Here is a 27534-nt window from a genome sequence, read left to right as displayed (position 1 = left end):
AGCAGGCCTCCTGGAGAGGATTAGGGCTGAATGTTAAAGAAACAGCAAGAGGAAGCAGGCCAAGAGAAGAGAAGGTGATTGGGATGACAGTCTTCCCATCAGTTTCCCCTCCTTGCACCCCTCTCGCCACTTTTCACATCTGGGGAGAAGTTGGTCACGTGATCTCCTAACCTCACTGTCCTCTCTCACCTGGTCTCAGGGAACTGCAGACGAAAGAGCACCCCTCATACGAACCTAAGCTAACCGTGGGCTGCGCCTGGGGAAGGAAGCGTGCGCGCTGTCGTGACCTGGAGCACGACAGTGGGGCAACTGTCTGCATCCTCACAGGCTTGTCAACTGGTGCGAGAGGGAGGAGACCCCGTGCCTGCGTGTGTTCAGCACCTTCTGGCAGAGGTTCAAGAACAGGCTGACCTGGTTGGCCATCAGGATCCTGTGGTCCCTGACAAATTGTTTTTCATGTGTCTAGCAAGTATTTAATAAACTCTGGTATAGTAATTTTTTTGTTGTTGGGTGCTGGTAGCTCCAGAATTTTGTGACCACTGTCGTGGTTATAATGTCTGTGCCTCACTTGTTAACACTACTTGGTCTAACCTTATTCACTACTCTTCATTCACCAAACTTTGTGCTCAAAATACATAAATACTATTTGATGTTGTATTCCTCCATTCATTTCATCCACAAAACAGAAGTAAATAAGATTTGGGGATGCAGGGTAAAATGGTAAGCCTCATTCGATATCATTCAAATGCATCTAATTTCCTCTTTTGAAAAGGTGCATATTGCATTTCTTTTCTTTTTTTTTTTTTTTTTTTTTTTTTGCTGTACGCGGGCCTCTCACTGTTGTGGCCTCTCCCGCTGCAGAGCACAGGCTACGGACGCGCAGGCCCAGCAGCCATGGCTCACGGGCCCAGCCGCTCCATAGCATGTGGGATCTTCCCAGACCGGGGCACTAACCCGTGTCCCCTGCATCGGCAGGTGGACTCTCAACCCCTGCGCCACCAGGGATGCCCCATATTGCATTTCTTGCTAATCTTCAGTTCATAATTCCTCCAGGAAAATAATTCAGACAGCTTTCATACAGGGTATACAGGGTAGGAATCAAGCAGGGAAGGGGTTTGTGGAGGTGGTACCCGTGAGCTGATAGTGACAAGCACCTGAGGATTTTTGACTTGTACTTTTGTGAATTGAGAGAATGCATAAATGATGTTGGTGAGGACAAGTACAGATATTTCATATAGAATAGAATGCTAGTTATGACATTTGTGGGTAGTTTATTATTTTTTTAGTCCAAAGGATCTTGATGTGGAAAGATGTTTCTGGGAGAAGGTAATCAGTAACTGATTTTTTTCCCCAATCACCCTTGCCAAATGTGACTGTTACAATACAATTACAATACTATTGAGTGATTATTTGTAAAATGATTTATAAATGTAGGAAATCCATCTCTCCACAGCCTAAGTTACACTTAAATTTCAGGAAGTCTGACTATACTAAAGAGACATTTCTTCTAGGGCAGTCTTCTTGGTAACTTTGAAATTGTTTTTATAAGTTGTTCTTTTCTCAGATTCAGTTCCTTCTGATGTTTTGTGGCTCACTATCACTCACTGAATAGAGAAAAATGTGCCCTACACTTCCTGTGACAATCATTTTGCTGACAGAGTGATGGTGTTTTAAAATATTGCACAGGAAGTGCATTTAAGAAAAGTCCCTTGGGACCAGAAGCAGAGCCACCTCTCTGCAGAAGACCTCTTGGCTTTCAGTGTAACCTAAGTCAGGATTGGGAACCATCAGCTGTCACAGAATTCAAGCATATTTAAGGGCAGTTTCTTTGATTCTCAACGTTCACTGTTCATTTTTGATTGAGAAACCTGTACAGTTAATATGGCAAAGTGCACAGATAATGTCTTAACAACTGAATCATTCTGCAGGATTTTTTGTTTAAAACTGGGTTTCAGTGTAAGCAAATGAAAGAAAAAAAGCCACAGTTTCACAAATACAACTTCTGATCCCTGTATGGAGGTAATAAATCATTTCGTTTCCTTGCCTCAATTTTCCTACTCTCTACCCTAAAGCAATTTGTAATGTTTCCCTTTTTGAAGGGGCAGTTCATTAAACTCTCAATTTCTCTATAAATTAAGATAGAATCTATAGATACCCCAAATCACCGAAATGTGAAAAGCTAAATTGAAGATATTTTGTCTTCAATAATGCCAAATATCTAGATTTTTAAAAATTTATCAGTATTTAACTAGATAATTGGCACATCTTATTCTGTTATGCACCCATTTATTCACATTAATAAAACTGATAAGTCAGTGCGTACCCATTGATTCATTCTCTTACCAGAATATAATCATCTGTGAGGAAGAAATTTTTAAACACTATGAGTGATAATATTACAGTTAATGATGTACACCTTTTGATTGAATCCCACACAGTCAGGGAGGCCAAAAGCATAATATTTTCCTATGATTCTTAATAGTTACTTGGCTTAAAAATCACATTTGATATTTTCCTTCTGAAAAATCTGTGGCAAACCCATACACTGCAGTCAAGATTATAGATTGGTTAAGAAGAATGAATGTACCTATTTGGTTTTAGGTTGAAATAACAAACAGTTCCTCATGGTCATTTTTGTGGAGCTATTATCCTAGAAAGGTCCCCAAAAGCTTTGTGATTGCCACAATCAAAGAATACGGTGTCCTGTACTATGATACTCAGTTTAGGAGGAACCAAACAGAGAGAGGTTACCTCACTTCTCTCAGGGAAAATCAGGAGTTGAACACAGGACAGGAGATGGTCTTTGCCACATTCAGCTCCAGGCTTTTCCCACTAGCCTTTATTCTAGAAAGCTCACTAATGGTCAGGCAGACCAAGTACTACACAACTAACCTTTATCGGGGTTTTTACTTAAGAGAGGCTAATTTTTTATTTCAGTTGCTCAAGATAAGAGTTCTGTAAAAGGTGCCCGCCATCCTTGGCCCTCTGGGCATTATCACTAGGATTAATTGCTTGTGGCTATTAAAGAGTATGCGGAGCAGAATGTTCTTCCTATAGTTTATACCGCTGGTTCCTTTCATGTGATTCTTGACATGTTTATTTCTACCCTTAATGCAATGAAATATTTCACTAATAAAAAAACTTTCTATGAAATTGCACTGGAAGTTGTATGTTATGTCATCAGATGTCCAGTGGTCTGTGGAGTTTCATTTGAAAGATTCTCTCTGCCCTCCTGACGGACTCAGGCCTGAGTCACACCCTTGGGCCACCTCTGATTTCAGCTCAGCTGCAGTTACAGCCAGCCTGACAAGCCCCACTTCAAGAAGGTCCCACACTGTGCTCTTCTACCTCAGAGCTTTCTCCAGAGCCCCGGAAGCCCCTCAGGAGCATGGGGGTTAATACTCCTATGTATTGACGCTCAATCAAAGGGGGCAAGAGTCAGCTGACAAAGGTGCCAGTCCTCAGAGGGACAGTTCTCAGGCTCATTCTACTTGGTTCCTCAGCTAGGGTTGCCCACACTGGAAACTGCTTCCTATCATCATTTCTTCATCCCCTGTCTCACTCTACCCGCCCCCTCACTGCTGCTTCCAACCAAATAATCTACCTGCACTAACATCCTTATTCGGGTCTGCTTCCAGGTAAACGCAAAGTGAAATGCAGACAAGTCCACCCAGAGGGCTCAGCAGGATCAGAGAGCTGTTGGAGAAATACCAGACCTTTGTTTCTGTGGACATTTGGACTGAAGTTATTAGTCCAAAAGTTTAGATTACCTTTAAAACCTTTCCCATCCCAATAATATTGCAACTTATTTCTGAAGTCAGAGCAAATCCAGATCAATCATAAAATATTTAGTTCAGTGTTACAAATGTCCTTATGTATTAAGGACACTTGAACCTCAGCATAAGTGCTTCCTAGGAATCCCAAATCTGCTTCACTGGCTCCTGTCACAGGAGAAGCTCCTTGTTTGATCATAAATGTAAACTTTCAACTAAGTTTCATGACGCTCTGGGAACCTGACTCGGAGTTGAGGGAAGGCTTGCCCAAGGAAGTAACATTTAACTGAGACTGAAGAATAGGTGTTAATGAGGCAAAGCGAAGCATTTCAGACAGAGGTAGCAGGAGGTGCCCAGGAACATGTTACAAGCGACTGAGAAAATATTTGGCTGGGATTCAGAGAAGGAAGAAGAATGGTGGGTGATGAGGCTGAAGAGAAAGGCAGCCTTATTGAGCCATGTCAAAGGTTTTGGTCCTTTTCAAGGCAGACGGGAAGCCATTGAAGTATTGTGAACTGGGTTGTTGGTCAGAGAGTGTGTGTGTGTGTGTGTGTGTGTGTGTGTGTGTGTAGGGGGGCTGGAATGGGAGATACGACAGGTTTGTTTAGAAAGACTCACTCTAGCTGCAGGGTGAATAAATTGGAAGAGAGTCAACGTGGATGAAGGGAGGTCAGTTAGGAGGCTGTTGTGTTAGGTGGTTCCTTTAGGGTCCCCACTGGATCTTGTCTGGGTGTCATGCACTAGCCTGCAGGGTGAATTCCACAAAGCCACATACATAGCATAGGTCAAGTAATGGCTTTAATGGGGAAAAACAAAATTCTGGAAAAAGGAAGGCACAGACCCTCCATCTTCCTGTCATCCCATGGTGAGGCAAGCTGAGGGCCAGGGCACTGTTTGATCTCAGTGCAGAGGGCAGACTCCTTCTAGTCCACCTTTTTATAGGGCGAAGTATTGTCAGTGGAGGAATACACAAGCAACTGAACAAGGGGCAGTTTGGACTTGGGCTGCCCATGGAACGTTGCAACCTCCACTGCTGGGGTGAAGAAGACACCAGTTACGTGGGACATAAGGTTGGGTGCAGCCCCTTCCCCTCCCCGAGGAGAAGGGGGAACCCCCAGCCACAGCTAGCTCATTTGCCAGACAACCTAGAATGAATGTTGCTCATTGCACTGCGGTAGTCTAGGTAGGAGCCGGCAAACTTTTTTTCTGTAAAGGGCCACTTAGAAAATAGTTTTGGCTTCGCAAGCCTCTCTGTCGCAACTACTCAACTCTGTACTTGTAGCCTGAAAGCAGTCCTAGACGACATGTAAGCAAATGCATATGTCTGTGTTCCAACGAAACTGTGGACAAAATAGGCAGCAGCCCACATTTGGCTCATGGGCTGTCTGCTGATCCCTGGTCTAGGCAAGAGATTACGGAAATTTGAATCAGGAAGATGGCAGTGGAAATGAAATATTTTAGAAATATTTAAAAGATAAAATATATAGGACTTGGAGATGAAAATGGGAAAGGCAAGGGAGAGAAACATGTCGAGGAAATCATTCATTCATTCCACGGTACTGAATAAGGGCCTATCATGTGGGTGGGCGCTCTGCTAGCACCAGGGACACCGCCAGTAAATAAAACAAAGTTTGCTGCCCTCATGGAGCTAACATTAAATGGGGGCTGGGGGGCAATAAATAGGTGGTGGTAATAAGAATATTAAAGCAGCCAGTGACAGGAGTGGGATGTGCAATTTTAGAAAGGGTGATCAGGGATGGCTTCCTACTGAAGAAATAGTCATCCATTCTTTTCCATCTGAGATCGTTCTCCCCTTCCATCCATAATTTCTGTGATTTGGCTCAGCTGCTGCTGCTTCTTTCTCGCAGGCTCTCTTGAGGGCTGTCTCCTCTGGTCTAATTACTGATGCTCAGCTGCATCTTCTCACTTGATCCTCTCTCCCTGACAATCTCATTGGCACCCAGGCTTCAATTACACCCTAACATGGGCCTCTCTGTTCCACCTCAGTCCCACATATCCAAGCGCCAGCTGGATATCCTCAGCCAGGTTGTCCTCAAATCCAGTAAGTAAAGAAAGGAACTCATTTTTTCTTGTCTCCCTCCCAAATTCCAATGACATCACAGTGTACAAGCCAGGAACCAGGGACCCTTGCTAGACTCTTCTTTGCCTGCCGCTCCACACCCCATCAATCATCAAGTCCACCTGCTCCCCAGTCTTCATTCCTGCTGTCCTCATCCGTATATCAGCGTTCTCACTGGGACTTCTGCAATGACCACTATTAGCATTATTTAATTGTATGAGTACGTAACCCATTTACATTTTCAAAAACTAAACGGGCTTTATACTGCAAAGTCCTCCCTCCACCCATCTTCTTGCCACCCAATTCATCTTCTCAGAGGCAACCGATGTTATTCATTTTAAAAATGTATCTTTCCAGGAATATTTCATACAAATACATGTAATTACATATTCTAGCCCTCTTTTTTTTCCCACCCAAATTGTAGCATTTAGAACACATATAGTGTTCTAAATTGTGTTTATATAATTTACCTTTGAGATCTTTCTTTTCAGTACATAAAGAGCTTTACTTGGCTGAATAGTATTCCTTTGTATGAATGCAACTATTTAAGCAAAACACTGTTTCCTATCATTTGTTATTATAAATAAGGCTGTAACCTATAACCTTATATTCCATTAATTTTGCCAAATCATTTACAAGATAAATTCCTAGAAGTAGCATTGCTAGGTCCAAAGACAATTTTAATTTCGATAAACACAATGACTTTGTTTTTATTTTTATTCAAGTTACAGAAGCACATAGATTTAAGAAGCAAATAATTCTACAAAGTGTCTACCAAGAATTCTACAAAACAAAAAACAAAAAACCTAAATGGACATCATTCTCAGAGGCACTTCTTTTAGCCTTCTTCTTTTTTCTTTCTTTCTTTCTTCTTCTTTTCCCCACCATTACCCCATGACTTTAAGTGACATGCTGCTTCGTGAATTTTCGGTTTTAGTGTTATCCACTGTCTCTCCACTATGGAGAATAAGGATTTAGCTTTCTTTCCTACCCTGTCTTCATTGGACACTGGTATTCAGCCTGCTGCACATCTTTTCCAAGGGGCCTCCCTAAAGCAAGTTTTTAAGGGCTCTCAGGCGGCACGCCACGGCGAGCTTCCCAGAATCTCACATTGGTTGCGACGCTCCACGCCACGTGAATCCACTGACCCCCGGAAGCAAGCCAGGCCGGGGGCGTTCCCTCTCCACGCTCCACCCCCTACGCCTTTCAGGCGTTCCGGCTTCTTAGGCTAGGCCAGAAAAGAGGCGGAACTCCGAGATGCGGGTGTGGTTTCCCACCGGATCGAAGAGCGGAGTGCACCGAGTGCCGCGGGAGCAGCAGCCGGGTCCCCTGCTCCCGCGACATGGCCTTCAACTTTGGGGCTCCCTCGGGCACCTCTGGTACAGCTGCAGCCACCGCGGCCCCCGCGGGTGAGTGAGTCCCCCAGACCTTCTCCCGGGGAGGAGGGAAGGCCTTTGGTCCAGCCCTTCGGTCCGAGACTCTTCGGCTTGGGGATCCTGGGGTCTCCTGCCCGCGCGGAGACTTTAGGGGCTTCGGTAAAGGGCGGGCGGCAGCAGAGCGGGCGGAGGCGGCTCCTGAGGAGGCCGCGGGGAGAATGGAGGCCCAACCCGGAGCTCGCGCGCTGCGGGTGGGTCGCCGCAGGGCCCTCTCCTCCTAGGGCTCGTTTCCCGCCGCCTGGGAGTCGGACTCGGAGAGACCGGAGGCGGCTTCTCTCACCCTTTGCCGGAGACCCATCCTTCCCTCCCCAACTCTACTCACCCCTCCCCACCTCAGCGTCCGGGACGGGCGCGAACGCTCGCTTGGTTCCCGCCGCTGGGCTCGGCGAGGACAGGGCTGGGGAGCCTTGGGCGCTGCTCTGCGGCTCCCTCGGCCCTGGCCCCTTCGGTTCTTGCTGCGGGACTACACGCTCCTGTCCTCCTTCCCGTCCCCGCCTCCTCGGCTTTCTTAACTCGTTTGGAGCAAAGTCAGGGTTTGTCTTTGTTCACTTCTTTGAAACCTCCTGCAAACTCTTCTAATCCTTACCTTGCTTTCTTTTCTTTTCTTCTTTCTTCTTCCCCCCCTCCCCCTTTTAAAATTCTGTTTGTTTCTTTGCCTACACGCCTATCAGGATTTGGTGGGCTTGAGACTGCCAACTCCACCGCCAGTGGGTTTAATTTTGGGGGTTTCGGATTAACTGCTAATCCTGCAGTGAACTTTAATATTGGGAATTTCGGTGTTTCTACTACCTCGGCGACTCCGTTCAATTTTGGTAACAGTCTGGCAAGTGCAGGTAGATATGCGGGTCGTCTGTGTAACGAATGTTGGGAGCTGGAGTCCAAGAATATTTTGTGGTTCCAGAGTTTGGGAAAGAACAGCGACTTGTCTAACAAGGAAAGGAAATTCATTTCCTAATGTCGAGTCAAAAACATTTGTACCAACTTTTGACACTCTTAAAAGATTTGGTTTGGGGAAGTCTTGCAAGTTATAAAGTTCCTTTGTTAAATTTGCATTTAATTGAACAGAATATACCTTCCAAGTGATAAGTATTTGGAATGGATTTTTATTTTGAGTAGAATATATCTTCCAAATTATTAGATATCTCTTTCGAAGTATAAGCTCAACAGTCAGGCCCCTTTTCCTGGAATTCTTGGACTCCTGCAGTCATTTTTTTCCATTTTTCCTGCATCTTTCATTGGAATTTCATTTGATTGTCCTTGTGTTTCCTGAGAGAAACAAGTCTTATACGAACAGCAGCAACCTGTCTTGTTTTTTAACCTGTACAATAATAATAATGTGTTTCTTTGGCCAACTGAGCAGATTAGGATACATTTCTATAAGATAACGCAATTATAGAAAGAATCCCCAGTTCTTTACTGGATTTTTTGAGAAATGATCAGAGAGAGCAATTTAATTTATTGTCAGATAGCATTAGCTTCTAAAAGATAGGCTAGATGTCTTTGTACTCAAAAAGGTAATTATGAAGATTCTGGTATCTATATGGATTGTTTGAAGCTCGTTGGAAATTCTGCAAAACACAAACTATAACGTGTGTGTGTGTGTGTACATATGTATATATATATATATATAAATTTAAAATAGGTCTATGTGTACCTTGCATACAGTGACCCTATAGAAAAGCCTTGCTCCTCAGCTGCTCGTATATGAATTTATTATTCATATTCTCTTACATATGCCACTTATGCCCATGCCAATTATATGCATTTGGTAAGCATGATTTATTCCCTACGACATACTTGGGAAGTCTGGCATTTTGTGCAGTTACTTGTTACTGCAGTGTGAATATGACCTTGGCAATCTGATTCGAAAACGTTTCGAAGAATACTTGAAGTTCCAAAGATTAAACAATCCATTATCACTAAGGTATATTTAAAGTGATCACATATCACTGTTGTTTGGTATGTTTACTTTTCCCTGTTTGCTTAAAATTGGCACTGGGTAAAACAGAAACATTATTTTGAAGTTTGTGTTTCCGACCAAACCCACCCAGCTCATAATTCAACAGTAATAAATAAACCTGTTGGTATTTGCTTGATTTCATGTTCATTTGGAGTTATCACTGTGAAGTTTTGAGTTGTGATAATATAACTGTTTTAACTACTTTTATGTATGTTTATGTATGTTGATCAACTTCAGCAAAAGGCTGATTGAAATTCTTGTTTACTTTTTTATTTTATATCCTTGCAGATCCATTTTTACTAATAAACATTTTCACATTATGGAGCATGTTAAGATACCAGTGTTTTTATTGTATAGCCAATTTAGAATATATCTTAGTTTTTCTGTGAAAATTAGAAGTAATGAAAAAGATTAGGAACAATGTTCAGTACTTTAGGTGATTTTTATTAAAATGTTTACAGTTTTCAGTACTGCAGTAGAACCTACAAGTAAATAGAGTATTTGGTTGTGCCTGCATGCAACATGTAGTCTATTCTTGAGTAATTTTCCAAGTCAGAGTCATATGATGACTATCAGTGGGTTGGGTTTTTTCCTTCTTATATCTTTTATGTTACAATATTGATGAATCTCTGTCTCTTATGCCAGAAATATATGAGACTAAAAGTTAGAATCCCAGAGAGTCTGCAGCATAACTCAGCACTAATGGTTCAGACATTTGTCTTAAAAGTCTTTTTTGACACCACATTGGTGATCAGGTAAAGACTGACAGTAAGGGGAAAAAAGCCATTGTGTATTGGCCGGAATTCCATTCCATTCATATGTCAGCTTCGATATGGTTAAGATTAATTTCGTCTCTAGATTTATCTAAAAGTGAAATTTGTGTATCTGTCACTTTTGTGGCGCAGAGCCCTGTGATAGCTCTGCTCTCCCTGCCAGCCACTGCTGCCTTGTGATTTTTTTTCCCCTTATCTCTTCAAGAAACACATTCTTGTTTACATACCAATATAAGAGTCGGTATATTGGTATGTTTCATTTGAAAAGTTGCTCAGTCTTGATGGAGACTAAGTAGAAATCTAAGCTAAAGTAGAGCATAAATTAATTCACCGAAGCCAGGGTTGCAAACTGGCAGCACAGTCTGCCAGTATGATCTGTTTGTCACACTGTTTTAAAAATATTTGAATTAGTTGCAAAAAAATAAATTGACTTCAGGTTTAAAATTGTGTAAATTTCACACAGAAAATCTAGATTTTCTATTTCTTGGGAAAAATGGGAATATATAACACTACTAAACTACTGCTACTAAATTCTAAAGCCCGCACACTACTAAATTCTCCTGCAGCAGTAATTTGCTGGAATTTAGGAACTGCTGCCATTTAAAAAAAACTGTTCACACTGATCCCTTCTGGCAGTCAATAAACACCTAGTCTATTTCATTCATGAGTGTTATCAGCCTGTATCTTGTAGGCATTTGAGTTTGCAACCCCTGCTGTAAAAGTACACAGTCATTTTAGCGTTAACACTATGACAATAGGCTTATTAACATGTTTACTCAGCTGTAGCTTAATCACCTCTTTAGTTGAAAGGTATATATTGCACTGTGGTATTTCTACTTTAAATACTTAGTAGCTCATTTCTTGCAACATATTGACTTCTTGATTAGTAGTATAGTTTTTAAAAAATTGACGTTAAAGTAGAGAAAGGAAAAGTTAGACCAATATATTTTGTCTTTATGTGGAGCAATTGCTTATCATGTAATTTGAAAAGGAAATTACCTCATATGTATACAAAAGATTCTTCCTTGCTATTTTATTTATCCTTTTTTAATTAGGTGGGTTTAGTGGATTTGGGACACCGTCTACAACAGCAGGTTCTGCATTCAGCTTTTCTGCTCCATCTAACACGGGCACTACTGGTAAGAGGACATCTTTTTTTTTTAATTTTAATTTTATATTTTTGTGGCTGTGTTGGGTCCTCGTTGCTGCGTGCAGGCTTTCTCTGGTTGTAGCAAGCTGGGGTTACTCTTCGTTGCCGTGTGCGGGCTTCTCATTGCGGTGGCTTCTCGTTGCAGAGCACAGGCTCTAGAGCACGGGCTCAATAGTTGTGGCTCGTGGGCTCTAGAGCGCAGGCTCAGTAGTTGCGGCGCACGGGCTTAGTTGCTCCGCGGCATGTGGGATCTTCCTGGACTAGGGCTCGAACCCATGTCCCCTGCATTGGCAGGCGGATTCTTAACCACTGTGCCACAAGGGAAGCCCAAGAGGACATCTTATATCATTTGTAGAAGCAAATGAGCTACAAGTCAGCTTTTTTTTTTTTACCTTAAACAATTTAAATTTTTCATTCAAAGGACTCTTCGGTGGTGCTCAGAACAAAGGTTTTGGATTTGGCACTGGCTTTGGCACAACAGCTGGAACTAGTACTGGTTTAGGTACTGGTTTGGGAACTGGACTTGGATTTGGAGGATTTCATACACAACAGCAGCAGCAGCAACAAACTAGTAAGTAAGAGGTTTTCATTTTCAGATATAAAGCCATAACAATGTAGGCGGCGGTGGGTGGGTGGGTGGTTGCTGTTTTGGTTAGGCAGCAGGCAGTTAGCTGCACTTAACCTTCAGCCTCTCTTTTCCAGATCCGTGCCCTCTAAGCAGGGCCCCTAATGAAATGGTCTCTTTCCGATAGATTTTCCATCATAAGACAATGTAGGCAACATTGTTGAGTGCACTGTTCAAAACACTTTAGTGGATATCTTTTTTTTTTTTGGAGGAATTATAAAGTATTCCAAAAGCTACTTCTTGTGTTTATATATGATGATAGCACCTGGCAAAGAAACAGATTGGCATGATTCTGATTATAAGGCCTCTGTGTTTAGTATCTTTTTTATTTATTTTTCAATTTGTTGAAGAAATCAGATCATTTGTCCTGTAGAGGTTGTCAGTCAGAACTTTACTGATTGCATTCCTATTGTATAGTTAGCATATCCTTTTGTATAGTTAGCATATCCCTTTGTCCTCTGTATTTCTTGTAAATTGGGTTGAATCTAGGGGCTTATTTATGTTGATAGTTCAGTTTTTTGTTTGCAAGACTACTTTATAGGTAGTGCTGTATTTTTATCAAGAGGCATGTAATGTCTAATTCTCTCTATTTTTTGTGATGTTAGCAGCAGCCATTGGTGATCATTACCTAGATCCATTAATTCATTGGGGGTTGTAAAATGGTATTATTCCAACCGTCTGATTCCGTTGTCATTTATTTGTTGAAATACTTCTATAAAGAGAAACTTTACCTCATCCACTATTTGGTTGATTGTTTCCCTTTATTCTTAGCTTTCAAAATAAAGAGTTGGTTCCCTATCATTCTCCAAAGGTAACCAGTTTTTTTTATGTCAGGAACTCAAGTATTTAAATTATTTGATATTTTTCAGTCCATCGCGGTTTTCCATATTGATGTTTAAATTGTTCCATCTTTGGCCAGTGTAAGCTTCTTCAGGTTGATTCCCGGGTCCTTTCAGACAAGTGTAGAATTACTCTTTGATAGCTTCCTTACTAGCTGTTGTGGCAGTATGTTCCAGGGTTATCTTGTATGGATTAGTTTATTTACTTATCACAAGAACTCTATGAAATAGAACTCTTGTTACCTCCATTTTATAGGAAGAAGAGAGGTAACTGAGAAAACTGTGACTTTTCCATATATCTTCCAAAATGTAGTATAGGAACATAAATTCAAGTTCCTTGACTTCCTTTGTAATGCTCCTTTTGCTTTTCCATAGTTTGCTACCTCTTAAAATCACTTTTGTTTCATTTTTCTTAGGTAAGTTGATTGATTGGCTGAAATTCACCCTACTCAGTCATTGAAGATTACTAACATATTAAAATGAATTTCAAGAATTATCTACCAATAGGATGAAGATAATAGAATTATTCTTTCTGGTGTTACAATTATATCTTTCTTACTGTCCTTCTGCAACAATACAAAGTTTGATGGAAATCCAAGTAGTTAAGGAGGAGAAAGGAAAAGTGAAGTTTTTTCTTTGTTTCTTGACATAAAGTCTCTTCAACTATAAGTTATTATAGTTGTGCTTACTCTTGTTAGGAAAAATGGGAATTTGAATCTGGTGCTGTTCATTTTCAGAATGAAAAGGGCTCATTCTGCTGAGTGTATGTTTTATGTCAGGCACTGGGTATATAAGGTTGCTCGTAGTCTACAATGAGATAGAATAACAAACATCCAATTAGGTAGAATAATTAACATTCAATTATAAAAAATATGTATGTGTGAAAGCACTAAAATAGACCCATACAAGGTGCTTTGGAATGTAGAGGAAGAGTTGAATCTTAAGGGAATTAGCCAGTTGATAAAGTCAGAAAAGGGTATTCCAGGCAGAGGGAATAACAGTGACAGAGGCATGAATGCATGGCACGGCGTGATGAATTTGGGACCTGCTGTTGAAAGGAGTTTGAGTTTAATCTGCAAAGATTGTGGAGCTTTTGCCTCATTTTTTAAAACTCCTGCTTGTATGAGGTGCTTGCTGTCTGGTTACACCATCTCTGATATGTCTAATCTCTGTTATCTGCTGATTCCTGGACAGTACCTTTTCTTCATTGAACACTTTGGCAGCTGGCTCTGAGTCCTGCTTTTCTTTCCAACTTGTACTATCAATCTGGGTTATTTTAGCATTCACATGGCTATGTACTCAGACGGCCCTACCATCTACCTTTTATTCCAAAGACCTTCTCCATTTCACTTTAGCCACAATTCTTACCTTGGACTTTGGCAACATCTGAAACTGTTCTAATTCCATAATCAATCAATAATCTAATTCCAATCATCAATAATAGTGCATAATCAAACATCCCACAACCTATTGCTCTTTTAGCCTGACTTTTCAACCACTTCCAACATAGCTGTTCTTAGACCTCATTAGGAACTTAGAGCACTGACACTTTCTGCTCTTCCATCAGCTCCTTCCTGTCTCACTGTCCTTTCTAATTAGCTTAGAGCCCTTGTCCTTCCATTTCAGTCACTCTTGCCAGTATGCTAAACTTCCTTATCCTTGTATCATGTCTGCTGGAAAAAACAACCCCAAGCCTGTGTAAGCCCAACTGTCTGTCTAGATATTGCTTGAGAAAATCATACAGTACAGAAGATTGAATCTCTAAATTCTTAATCACCAACCCAAGTTGGGGCCTCAACATTGCCTGGTAATCCTGTTAAGTTTTTATTTTCAAATTTTTCTCCCACTTTCTGTAAGTTATTTTAAACCTTTATTCTCTTCAAATCTCAAAGTTCTCTGTTCTCACTTTTAGTAGATGGCCTTGACCTCTGCTTCAAAGAGAAAATAGAATCCCTCATTGTAATTCCTTCAGTTGCCCACTACCGAATCTTATTTATCCACCTACCGCTGTAACCCATCCTTTTCTCTTTTCGCCTGTGCTCTGGATCTCATATCCTCCCACCTTCTGGGGCTCCTTGTGCTGTAGATTATTTTTCCCAGCAGACCCCCACCCCATTCTACCTCTCACCCCCCACCAAAAACAAAGTCTTCAGCTTCTCTGTCCGAGGATTATTCTCATTCACATTTAAACGTCTGAAGTTTCTTTTTTCTAAAAACAGAAACAAAAAAATAAAACTACTTTAATTTCACATCTCACTTCAGTTATCTCTTGCTATCACTCTCTTCTCGCCTTCATAAACTACTTGAAATAGATATAGAAGAATGGGATCCCCTGCTGCTGTCTTCTGTTACCTCTTAGCCCACACTAATCTGTTTTCTTCTTTCTTTACCCAGTCAAATAGTTATGGTCATTAATCTTCTCAAATCCAATGAATATCTACTGTTCTTTAATTGTGAAAAATTCTAATACAAAAATAGTAAAATGACCCCATGTTGTACCAAATAGATTCAACAAAAGTCAGAACTTGCCACATTTGTTTTATCTATATCCTCCTTCCCCCCTCCTTTTTTTTGAAAGTATCAGTACTTTAAAGCCAATCCCAAACATGTAATTTCACCCTTACTTTACTGCTTTACTGTGCTTCTCTCTTTAAAAACATGGAGTCATTCCAACGCACAATTACTAATTCCTTGGTATCATCCTTAATCAGATTTCCCCATATGTCTCAGTAATTCAGTTGGTTTATTTGAATCATGATCTAAACAAGGTCTCTTAAGCTTCTTTTTAGTATAGAGAATTCCCTGCTTGGGTTTTTTTTTTACCCCACTCATGAATTGTTACAGAAACTGGACCAGTTGTCCTGTGAAATATCCCCCAGTCTAAATTTGTTTCCTTGTAGAATCATTTGACTTTATGCCCCATATTTCTGGTAAATGAAGTTAGCTTTAGGTACTTTATTAGATTTAAGTTTGACTTTTTGGCATGAATACTTTGCAGGTGGTGCTGTGTGCTTCCTATTGTATCACATTATGAGGCCATCTCTTCTAGAGATGCAAAGATTGATCAGTGGGTTCAGGTGGTGAGAGCCAGTCTGTCTTGTAAAGTTCCCCATCAGTCTTTAACCTAATGGTTTCATTCATTGATGGTCATTGCCTCAATCAGTTATTTTATTAGGAGTTGCAAAATTAGGAGTTAGTGATTTTCTAGTTCTGCCCTCTCTTCCACACTGAAAGTCTTCTGTAAAAGGAGTTTTTCTTCATCCCCCCTAGACTGCTTGGTCACCCTGAAATGGAATCTGTGTAGGAAAGGCAGGATAAATTCTTTCTTTTTAACTGACAGTTTTTGTAAGAAGTGGTTGGTGGCCTGATTATTTCCAGTGGTGTCCAAGGTGTTGAGATTTTTCTGAATTTTTGATTTTTACTTTTAAAAATTATCATTTTTGGATGCGTGAGATTTAGTAAATTGAGTGTGTTTGAGTTGGATGTATTCATTATTCTTTTTGATGCTCAAATTGTCACATTTTTGGCCAATGTGAGCCCTCAACTTCAATCATAGTCTGGTCTTTTTTTTCTCTTACCCTGTTGTTTAGTACTCCGTATTCCTTTTGCCAGCTCATCTTCCCCTCCTCTTTGACACAGAGATTTTGCACATGCTGTTCTTCTTTGACGCTACCCCATGGCCTGGCTGACTACTTCCTTTAGACCTTAGCTGAAGTTCTTATGGGACAGCCTTCTCTTAACCCTCCTGCCCCAAGTTTGATTAGCTCCCTCATTTAGGACTCTCAGAGCCTCTACTTCGAGGCACTTATCACAACTGTTAATATTTGTTTGATATGCTCAGTTTGTTTAAAGAACCAGTCTTGTTTACCACCATATCCTTAGTGTTTGCCTCTATGTCTGACACTTAAGGGGTACTCAGTAAATATTTGTTGAATGAATGCATGGTGAATGAATGAATGAAAGTATGCATGTATGTATATGTGTATGATATATAAAACCAGGAGAGACTGCATTGTCAGGAAATCTAAGGGAGAAGAGTTTTTCAAGAAGGATGTATATTCAGTGAAAGTTGAAGATTTTCTCTGAGGATTGAAGGAATGAATAATCAACAGCATGAGGGCCTGAGAAGGTAGAAAGGTGTGAGAAATCTAATGTGCTTAGGCTTTAAAAGCATCTGTAGGATTTTGTTATTTGAGTTTCTCAAATGCCTTCCAGCTAGTGAGCTCTGAGTAGACTAGTGTGGTTGGAATCTAGTGTGAAGTGTAAATTAGTATAGATGATAGTTTGTTAATCTTATTTAAAAGTTGAGGAAGATAAAACCTAGGAATTTCTTGTCAGAAGCTGCAAAGTGAGCATATAGCAAATCAGGATTCAAGTCTTCTGGCTTCTAATCCACTTCCCTACCATTTTCATAAATGCCCATTTGGGAATTAATAATACTCACGTTGAGAGTAACAGCAGCCCCTCTCTAGCCCTGTAGAAGTCCCATTGGCCTTGTGGTACTTGCAATCTTTAAAGCTGAAAGAAAACTTAAATATCCTCTAATATAGTGGTCCTAAAACTCAGGTCATTTTGGTATTCGTGATTTTTCTTTTATCTACATACCATTTGTATTATTAGAGAATTTTCTTTAAATCAGTTTACTTTTAAACATTTAATATGTTTATTTTGAAAGGAAAATCCAAACTATTGCTATAAATGGAAAACCAGTATCACTTGCTATAGCTATTGTTTCTTTATAAAGAAACAATAATTGAACTTAAGTCCACAGTAAATATAATAGTGTTAATAAATTCTAGCTAGATACCTTTGCTTTAAGCTCCTAGTCTTAGATTTGTGCTCCCCTTTGTTAAAATGTGAGATAAGTGATGACACGAGGCATTAAAGGCATACTAGCACCAAACTGAGACTTTAAAAATATATATAATCAGGGCTTCCCTGGTGGCGCAGTGGTTGCGAGTCCGCCTGCCGATGCAGGGGACACGGGTTCGTGCCCCTATCCGGGAAGATCCCAGGTGCCGCGGAGCGGCTGGGCCCATGAGCCATGGCCACTGAGCCTGCGCGTCCGGAGCCTGTGCTCTGCAATGGGAGAGGCCACAACAGTGAGAGGCCCGCGTACCGCAAAAAAAAAAAAAAAAAAAAAATATAAATATATATATATATATATATATAATCAGATAATTAAAAGAGAAGTTTTTGTCATATGATTTAGTCCATCTGGTGACTCAACTGTTGCTTGACAAGATAATTTCATGTACCAAGGTTATTTACTTATCTAGCACTTTGGAAATACTGATCTGATCTAACAACTCAGCCCTTCTTTTATTGGAGAAATTTTAACACAGAATAAGTAACTTGTCCAAAGTTACACAGCCAGCTAAAGCTTTGGCTTAGGATTTGCCCATTTGTTGTTTTTTTTACTATATATTTCTTTGCACTAAGAGAAGGAAATTGTTTATTAAGCTGATATTGACATAACATTGATATAATGATTCTTTTTGCTTATTTTGTATCCTCCAATTTGTATATATTATACAACTGTAACAGTAGTAAAGGTTGTTTAAAAAAACAGTTCTGCAACTTCACAGACTTTACCCTTTTTTCGCTGTGGGTCTAATATTAATATCATGGATCTAAATTGTGTTTAATGGAATTAATTGTATTAAGATGATATCAGAAATGCGAGTTTAACACTATAAGGATTGTTCTAGCATATTACTTTCCTATTATTGCCATAACAAAGCATCACAAACTTAGTGGCTTAAAACATATTACCTTACAGTGCTGGAGATCAGAAATCCAGAACTAAATTTCACTGAGCTAAAATCAAGGTGTTGATAGGACTGTGTTACTTCTAGAGGCTGTGGGGAGAATCCATCCCCTTGCCTTGTCCAGCTTCTAGAGTCTCCATTTCTTAGCTTATAGCTCCTTCCTCCATCTTCAAAGCCAGCAGCATAGCATCTTCAAATCTCACTTTGACTCTGACCTCCCTCTTCCCTTTTAAAGAGCCTGTATATTATGTTGAACCCACTCTGATAATCCAGGATAGTCTCAGTTTAGTTAATCACATCTGCAAAGTCCCTTTTGCTGTACAAGGTAACATATTTACAGGTTCTGGGGATTAGGATGTGGATCTCTTGGGGTGGGGGATATTCTGCTTACCATATCTAGGACCTGAATTGATTGATTCTTTTTTTGAAAAACTAATTTTGGGGTTCATTTTTAGCATTAGGTGGTCTCTTCAGCCAGCCTACACAAGCTCCTGCCCAGTCCAACCAACTGATAAATACTGCAAGTGCTCTTTCTGCTCCAACACTACTGGGAGATGAGAGAGATGCTATTTTGGCAAAATGGAATCAACTACAGGCCTTTTGGGGAACAGGAAAAGGATATTTCAACAGTAACATTCCACCAGTGGAATTCACACAAGAAAACCCATTTTGCCGTTTTAAGGTATTAATACTGCTTTTGATCTTCACTTGAAGAGTGTACGAGGAAATGTGATATTTGGATTAAAATAATACTAAGAAAACAATTGCTTGGTTTTTTAGTACTCCTTGAACATGGTACAGTAACACTTTCATTTTAAAAGTTCAAAAACTATAAAATTGAAATGATTTCGTAACATATGTGTGATTGAGATGACTAGAATATGACTGAAGGAAGGTGTGACTAGAATGTAATTTATAACCGGAAAAAATGTTAACAGAGGGGAAATGGTCTGCTTGGCACCTATAAAGGGGAGCCCCAAAACTAGAATTTAGTGGTTTTCATCTAATATTGTCCTGGAAAGTATACCCTAAACAGCATATCAGAGTAACTCTTCTGCTTGGTATGTATACTGTTGTCACTATTATAGCTGACTGCCAAAGCCAGTACTACAACATCATAGTATGTTTTCTTTGCTCTGATTCCATGCCTACCAAACAACTTTCTCATTTGAATTTAACTTCTCAAAGATTCTGTTTATCAGCCAGTGAGATTTAGGTCAACTTGGTGATGTATTTTTCGTAAAAAATTAACGTATTTCAATCCAGTTTATACGTCAGCCTCTTTTAAGTTTTGTTGGCCTGTGTCAGTCTCTTAAACTTAATCAGTGTGTACATAGGCTGGTGTTTGGAGTTGCAAGGCTGAGGATCAGACCCTTGAACATGGTTAAACAACAGAAAGTGACCAACCTATCTTGTTAGGGAATATCTCTTTATCTCATCACTCTACAAAAAGAAAGCATACCTTTTGAGTGTATATAGTTGAAATTTTAATACTCTTGTGTAGTGACTAAGAGGTATATAGTAGACATAGGTTGAATATAACAATTTAATTTTTTTCTTTCTTTAATTGATATATTAACATACATATGGTAAAATGCATAATGAACTAATACAGAGTGAATTTAAATTCTTTTTAAAAATTGCATTATAAGTGGTGACAAAAGAGAAAAAAGGCTTATGTCTAAAAGAGTAATTCTTTAGAAAGGTATAGTTTGTCATTTAATACATGTAAAATACTAACCTGTTTCATAAAGTTTTGTATTACATGAAACCATAAAATAATGTAGACATTGTTTATAGCATTTATAAGTTGACAGTGTTATTATGGTACTTTAAAAGTATTTATTTGGTAGACATTTCTTTATATATCTTTATATAAACTTCGCTTAAGATTCCATGAGTCAGATATATAATAAAGTAAATTACATTTTGGTCCATGACTTTTGCAGTCATTTTTATGGCATGCAGGGTTGTTTCCACAGTGTTCGGAAACACCCAACAATGATGGATATCAAAGTTTTTCAGAGGAGAAAGCTATTTAGTTACTCTGTGGAAGAGGACATTTTAATTTCTCTCTCTAAGTTTATGTTATTCTTGGGTTAGAAAGTTTCTCTTTATAATTGTGTGACCTCCTAGGGCACAGAGTTATGGATAGAACCATTACATATTCCCTTCATTACCAGACATTAAGCTGTTTTCCCTGTTTTAGCAGATGTTAAGCTATTAATATTAAACACGTGATTTGAGATCTGTACGTGTTTTTGATATTCTTTGTTTTGTCATTCCACAGGCAGTAGGTTATAGTTGTATGCCCAATAATAAAGATGAAGATGGGCTAGTGGTTTTAGTTTTCAACAAAAAAGAAACAGATATTCGAAGCCAGCAACAGCAATTGGTAGAATCATTGCATAAAGTTTTGGGAGGAAACCAGACCCTTACTGTAAATGTAGAGGGCATTAAAACATTGCCAGATGATCAGTAAGTATACATTAAATATACTATATATTTCTGTGTGCCTTGATCCAAAGACAGTGATCAACAGTGTTTTTGTTGCTAAAGCACAAATTAAATCTCAAAGCAGAATATTTCTCAGCTAGTGATTCTTCAGTATTTCTAGAAGCATTTGTTTAAAAGCTTTTTTCTTAATCTTGCGTTTCTTATTAGATGATAATAATTTCTTATTCAGAAACAGGAGGAAACTTAATTATGGTTGTATGCAAATTAGGGGCCACAAAGACATTGGAATGTTTTAACTGATTACTGTACATGTTCATTCATGGATAAATATGGTTAACTTCCCTTGTCCTATGTATAATTATCATGCTTAGTGGCAACACATTTGCTTTAGGATATCTTGGGTTAGAAGAATTATTGTTATCAGTGAGATATAATAACTGAAATCAGATTTTACTTTTTGGACTAAATTGCAATGAAGCAGCCCATAAACTTCAACAGAATCTCCAAAGCACTTCTCAATTCTGGGGAAAAAAAAAAAATAACATTTACATAGGACTTTGTAGCTAAGCATACCTTTTATAGATAATATCTTATTTGCCTATGTCATTTTAACTTTATTTAGCACCCTTTAATTTAGAAGGGTGCTTCTGAATTCAGCTAACACCCTTCTAAAATCACATGCTGCATTGATATTTGTGGCTGTGAGTTACATGCTCCATATTTTATAACTTGGTTATCTTTCCCCCAGGACAGAAGTTGTCATTTATGTTGTTGAGCGTTCTCCAAATGGTACTTCAAGAAGAGTTCCAGCTACAACACTATATGCCCATTTTGAACAAACCAATATAAAAACACAGTTGCAGCAACTTGGTGTAACCCTTTCTATGACTAGAACAGAACTTTCTCCTGCACAGATCAAACAGCTTTTACAGAATCCTCCTGCTGGTATGTTTCCAGAGTCATGGAGTTGAGGAAATGAAAAATTTAGAAATACATGCTTCCTCTGTTTTGGGAGGTGTTGCTTGGTTATTAATATTAATAACACCAGTGTCAGCTTATTGTGTCTGCTTATTTGGGACATAGTTTTGAGTATTTTTATTGTATTCATTCATTTAGTTTTTTCTATTATATAGCTAGTATGTTTGTTAGAAATTTGGGCAATGATGAACTAAAGAAAAATAGTCCATACTCCATCTACCCAAAGACAATGTAATCTTAGTATTTTATTTTTGTCTAGCTTATCTCTTATCTAAGTATTCAAGTAAAAACCTGAATGTGTTCTCACCATAAAAGTTTCTAGATTGACTGTGTGATAGATCTTTACCTCTCTTCCATAGAAGTAACTATTATCAATAATTTATTGAACTTTATTAATACTTTATCTGTAATTTTAATGTAAGCATATGTATACTAAGTCCTTGAAAAAAGTATTCTGCACTATACATTTACTGCAACCTGCCTTTTTACTTATAGTATTTCTTAGTATTTTCCATGTCAGTACATAAAGATAAATCTTATTCTTTTTAAAAGCTGCGTGGAATACTGTGGATGTACCTTACTGAATTTAACCTCTAGGTTGTTTCCACCTTTTACTGTTATAAACTATGCAACAATTAACATCCTTGTAAACATGTCTTAGAACACATAGGTGTGTATTTTTTTAGAATAATCTCTGGTACTGAAATTTTTGAGTCAAGATTATGTATACAGTCAGCCCTCTGTATCTGGGAGTTCCACATCTGCAGGTTCTGCATTTGCACATTCAACCAACCACAGCTCCAAAATAGGAGAAAAAAGATTTTAGGAAGTTCCAAAAAACAAAATTTGAATTGCGGCGCCTTGGCAGCTATTTACAAAGCATTTACATTGTATTAGATATTATAAGTAACCTACAAATGATTTAAAGCGTGTGGTAGGATGGGTGTAGATTATATGCAAAAACTACGCTATTTTTTACAAGGGACTTGAGCATCCCCAAGGAGTGGGGTGGGCCTGAACCCTATTCTCTGTGGATGCCAGAGGGATGACTGTACTTAACATATTGTTAGAACTGCCAAATGGCTCTCCAGGGGAAGTTCTACCATTTACATTCATAACAGGAATGTGTTACTTTTCCTCATATTTTTAATTTTTCTAATGTTTTCTCATTCTGCTCTATTTTTGCCAACAATGGAGATTATCAGTCTTTAATTTTGCCACTCTGATGGCAAAAAATTAATATTTTCATTTGCATTTCCCTGATTACTACTAAAGTTGACCAGCTTTTTGTATGTTTATTAGTCCCATGTTTATAATTTTTGTGAATTACCTATTCATGTCGTTTGCCCATTTTCTATTAAATTTTTTGTCTTTCTGATTTAGAGGGGCTCTTTCTATATTCTGGAGGTTAATCTATTACCCTATAGGTTATAGATATTTGCTTTCAAGTCACTTTTTTTTTTAGCTTTATCCTACAATTTTTTGTTGTTGTGGTCATATTTGACAATCATTTTTCATTACAGCTTCTAGGTTTTGTGTCTTACTTTAGCAGGGCTTTTCCCATACAAATATTATAAAAATGGAAAATAGTTCCTTTTAGAAAAAATATTTCTTCTTTGTGGTAGGTGTTGATCCAATTATCTGGGAACAAGCCAAGGTGGATAACCCTGATTCTGAAAAGTAAGTGTATCTTCATCTTGCTTTCATATAAGAACTAATATTTACTACCAGGGAAGCAAACAAATGCAAGCTGTTAACTATAATTCTTACATTCGAGGTGAGTTTATTTTCCTTTTCTTTGCTTTTTAAAGAATGCTGATTATAGTAAAGCAGCATAGTGTGGTGAAAACATTAAAATCTGAGTACTAGTACCCTAATTATATATTTGCATTTAATAATGCAGTTTTTGACCAAACTGTATTTCCTCATTCGTAAAATAAGGAGGTTAGGTGAAATCTCTGTGGTGTAACATTGTTGATTTCATAGTCATAGATCTGCCTTCGAACCCTAGAAATACAGTGAAATTACATGAGTGTTATTATGAAAACCTTACCGTGTATTTTGTAATAATAGGTTTAGGTCTGAAAATTGACCACTTGTATTTCTTCAGGTTAATTCCTGTACCAATGGTGGGTTTCAAAGAACTTCTTCGAAGACTGAAGGTTCAAGATCAGATGACTAAGCAGCATCAGACCAGATTAGATGTAAGAATCTATCTTCATTCTCTGGCCCTAGGAGTAGTATAGGGTTTACAGACCTTTCTTTTTACCATGTGTTTTAGTTACTGTTCTGTCTTAGGGGAGATAATACAGTATATACTGCAAATTAGCAATTATACTTTTATATAACTTCTTCATTATGGAGCCTCCAAAATCATGTAAATCTGATTTGATATATTTTAACAATGAATTTGGAATTGTGGCTTTTTTAATATAATACAAATTTATTTATTTATTTATTTATGGCTGCATTGGGTCTTCGTTGCTGTATGCAGGCTTTCTCTAGTTGCGGCAAGTGGGGCTACTCTTCTTTGCGGTGCACGGTCTTCTCATTGCGGTGGCTTCTCTTGTTGCGGAGCACAGGCTCTAGGTGCACAGGCTTCAGTAGTTGTGGCTCGTGGGCTCTAGAACGCAGGCTCAGTAGCTGTGGCGCATGGACTTAGTTGCTCTACGGCATGTGGTATCTTCCCGGACCAGGGCTCGAACCTGTGTCCCCTGCATCGGCAGGCGGATTCTTAATCACTGCACCACCAGGGAAGTCCCAGAATTGTTGACTTTAACAGATTAATTAGACTGTTATTTTCAGTTCCAGCCAGAGAATGCATATTATTTTATTAAACACTTTTGAAAATGAAGGCTACAATTATGATTATGTTGTCATAGTGTATTATAATTTGTAGGTTAATGAAGCAAATTTAAATTATTGAATGCTTAAATCTACTTAATATTTTATGAAGTAGACTTTTGTAATCAAATGCCTAAAGGTGCTTAGACATCACCTCCATGTTCTCTTATATGGAATTCCTAATTAGATATTCATTTGGACTCTGTTTGAGTAATGTAAAGCTTACTGTTTTATGAAGCAACCCATTTCATTGTCAGCTGTAATTGATACAAGTTCTCTTTCTTACATTGATCCAGAATCTGCCTTGCTATAATTTACACCTGTTTTCTCTGGCATGTTTTGTAGGTAATCACTATGTTCCTATGATAGCCCTACAGATATTTGAACTTCATAATCATTCTTCCTTTTTAGTATTATTTTCTCTGGCTAAAAATTCCAGCATAGTTTTTTAATGTGACATGATACCCAGGCCTTAGTATCTTAGGCTGGATACACTGAATTTATTGGCATCACTTTTAAAATGAGTTGTCCATAGTACTATAAATGGGGTGTGACCAAAGTTCTTCACAGTAAAGCCAAAGAAGCTATTATTTCTCTTTATTTTTATCAGTCTTGCTAGAGGTTTATCAATTTTATTGATCTTTTCAAAGAACAAATTCTTGGTTTTGCTGATTTTCTTCTTCTGATTTTCTGTTTACAGTTTCATAAATTTTTGCTCATAACCATTTCCTTTATTCTGTTTGCTTTGGGTTTTTCTCTTCTTTTTTCTAGTTTCTTAAGGTAGCAGCTTAGGTTATTGAGACTTCTGATAAAGGCATTTGATGCTATTAATTGCCTTCTAAGCGCTGCTTTACCTGAATCCCTCAAATTTTCATAATGTTCTATTTGTCATCTTTGATTCATTAAAAATATTTTCTTTTCCCTTGAGTGTTCTATTTGACTATTGGATTTTTTTGACTAATGGATTATTTAGACTTGTTTCATATTCAAGTGTCTGGAGATTTTTCTGTTACACTGTTGTTTTCTAGTCTAATTCTGTTATGGTCAGAGAACTTTGTATGATTTCAATTCTTTTAACTTTGTAAAGGTTTTTTTAAAAAATAAATTTATTTATTTATTTTGGCTGCATTGGTTTTTTTTTTTTTAACATCTTTATTGGGGTATAATTGCTTTACAATGGTGTGTTAGTTTCTGCTTTATAACAAAGTGAATCAGTTATACATACACATATGTTCCCATATGTCTTCCCTCTTGCATCTCCCTCCCTCCCACCCTCCCTATCCCACCCCTCCAGGCTGTCACAAAGCACCGAGCCAATATCCCTGTGCCATGTGGCTGCTTCCCACTAGCTATCTACCTTACTACGTTTGTTAGTGTGTATATGTCCATGACTCTCTCTCGCCCTGTCACAGCTTACCCTTCCCCTCCCCATAACCTCAAGTCCGTTCTCTAGTAGGTCTGCGTCTTTATTCTTGCCTTACCCCTAGGTTCTTCATGACATTTTTTTTCTTAAATTCCATATATATGTGTTAGCATACAGTATTTGTCTTTTTCTTTCCGACTTACTTCACTCTGTATGACAGACTCTAGGTCTATCCACCTCATTACAAATAGCTCAATTTCGTTTCCTTTTATGGCTGAGTAATATTCCATTCTGTATATGTGCCACATCTTCTTTATCCATTCATCCGATGATGGGGACTTAGGTTGTTTCCATCTCTGGGCTATTGTAAATAGAGCTGCAATGAACATTTTGGTACATGACTCTTTTTGAATTTTGGTTTTCTCAGGGTATATGCCCAGTAGTGGGATTGCTGGGTCATATGGTAGTTCTATTTGTAGTTTTTTAAGGAACCTCCATACTGTTCTCCATAGTGGCTGAACCAATTCACATTCCCACCAGCAGTGCAAGAGTGTTCCCTTTTCTCCACACCCTCTCCAGCATTTATTGTTTGTAGATTTTTTGATGATGGCCATTCTGACTGGTGTGAGATGATATCTCATTGTAGTTTTGATTTGCATTTCTCTAATGATTAATGATGTTGAGCATTCTTTCATGTGTTTGTTGGCAGTCTGTATATCTTCTTTGAAGAAATGTCTATTTAGGTCTTCTGCCCATTTTTGCATTGGGTTGTTTATTTTTTTGTTATTGAGCTGCATGAGCTGCTTGTAAATTTTGGAGATTAATCCTTTGTCGGTTGCTTCATTTGCAAATATTTTCTCCCATTCTGTGGGTTGTCTTTTGGTCTTGTTTATGTTTTCCTTTGCTGTGCCAAAGCTTTGAAGTTTCATTAGGTCCCACTTGTTTATTTTTGTTTTTATTTCCATTACTCTAGGAGGTGGGTCAGAAAGGATCTTGCTGTGATTTATGTCATAGAGTGTTCTGCCTATGTTTTCCTCTAAGAGTTTGGTAGTTTCTGGCGTTACATTTAGGTCTTTAATCCATTTTGAGCTTACTTTTGTGTATGGTGTTAGGTAGTGATCTAATCTCATACTTTTACATGTAGCTGTCCAGTTTTCCCAGCACCACTTATTGAAGAGGCTGTCCTTTCTCCACTGTACATTCCTGCCACCTTTATCAAAGATAAGGTGACCATATGTGTGTGGGTTTATCTCTGGGCTTTCTATCCTGTTCCATTGATCTATCTTTCTGTTTTTGTGCCAGTACCATACTGTCTTGATTACTGTAGTTTTGTAGTATAGTCTGAAGTCAGGGAGCCTGATTCCTCCAGCTCCACTTTTTGTTCTCAAGATTCCTTTGGCTATTCGGGGTCTTTTGTGTTTCCATACAAATTGCGAAATTTTTTGTTCTAGTTCTGTGAAAAATGCCAGTGGTAGTTTGATAGGG

At 38.6% G+C, this 27534-nt stretch overlaps 2 protein-coding genes across 3 annotated transcripts in view; both read left to right on the top strand.

Annotated features, from left to right (window-relative positions):
* SCARB2 (scavenger receptor class B member 2) overlaps window positions 1-650 on the top strand; it is a 65957-nt gene extending 65307 nt beyond the window's left edge. The window contains exon 12 of the mRNA XM_027087668.1: window positions 200-650. Within this exon, the coding sequence (XP_026943469.1) occupies window positions 200-238 (39 nt within the window). The 3' untranslated portion in view covers window positions 239-650. The remainder of the gene's footprint in view (window positions 1-199) is intronic.
* Window positions 651-7068: 6418 nt separating this feature from the next.
* Window positions 7069-27534, top strand: part of NUP54 (nucleoporin 54) — a 37857-nt gene continuing 17391 nt past the window's right edge. Inside the window, exons 1-8 of one of the 2 annotated variants that reach the window (XM_027087472.1) lie at window positions 7069-7262; window positions 11078-11161; window positions 11594-11743; window positions 18863-19089; window positions 20698-20885; window positions 21613-21809; window positions 23468-23522; window positions 23953-24046. In XM_027087472.1, coding sequence (XP_026943273.1) covers window positions 7196-7262; window positions 11078-11161; window positions 11594-11743; window positions 18863-19089; window positions 20698-20885; window positions 21613-21809; window positions 23468-23522; window positions 23953-24046 — 1062 coding nt within the window. In that variant the 5' untranslated portion in view covers window positions 7069-7195. The remainder of the gene's footprint in view (window positions 7263-11077; window positions 11162-11593; window positions 11744-18862; window positions 19090-20697; window positions 20886-21612; window positions 21810-23467; window positions 23523-23952; window positions 24047-27534) is intronic. The other variant, XM_027087473.1, reaches the window with a different exon arrangement.

This window comes from Aethalodelphis obliquidens, unplaced genomic scaffold (genome assembly GCF_003676395.1).
Source record: "Aethalodelphis obliquidens isolate GAN/ISIS:26980383/991018 unplaced genomic scaffold, ASM367639v1 scaffold59, whole genome shotgun sequence".
Taxonomy (NCBI): Eukaryota; Metazoa; Chordata; class Mammalia; order Artiodactyla; family Delphinidae; genus Aethalodelphis; species Aethalodelphis obliquidens.
This window is presented reverse-complemented; position numbering and strand designations above follow the sequence as displayed.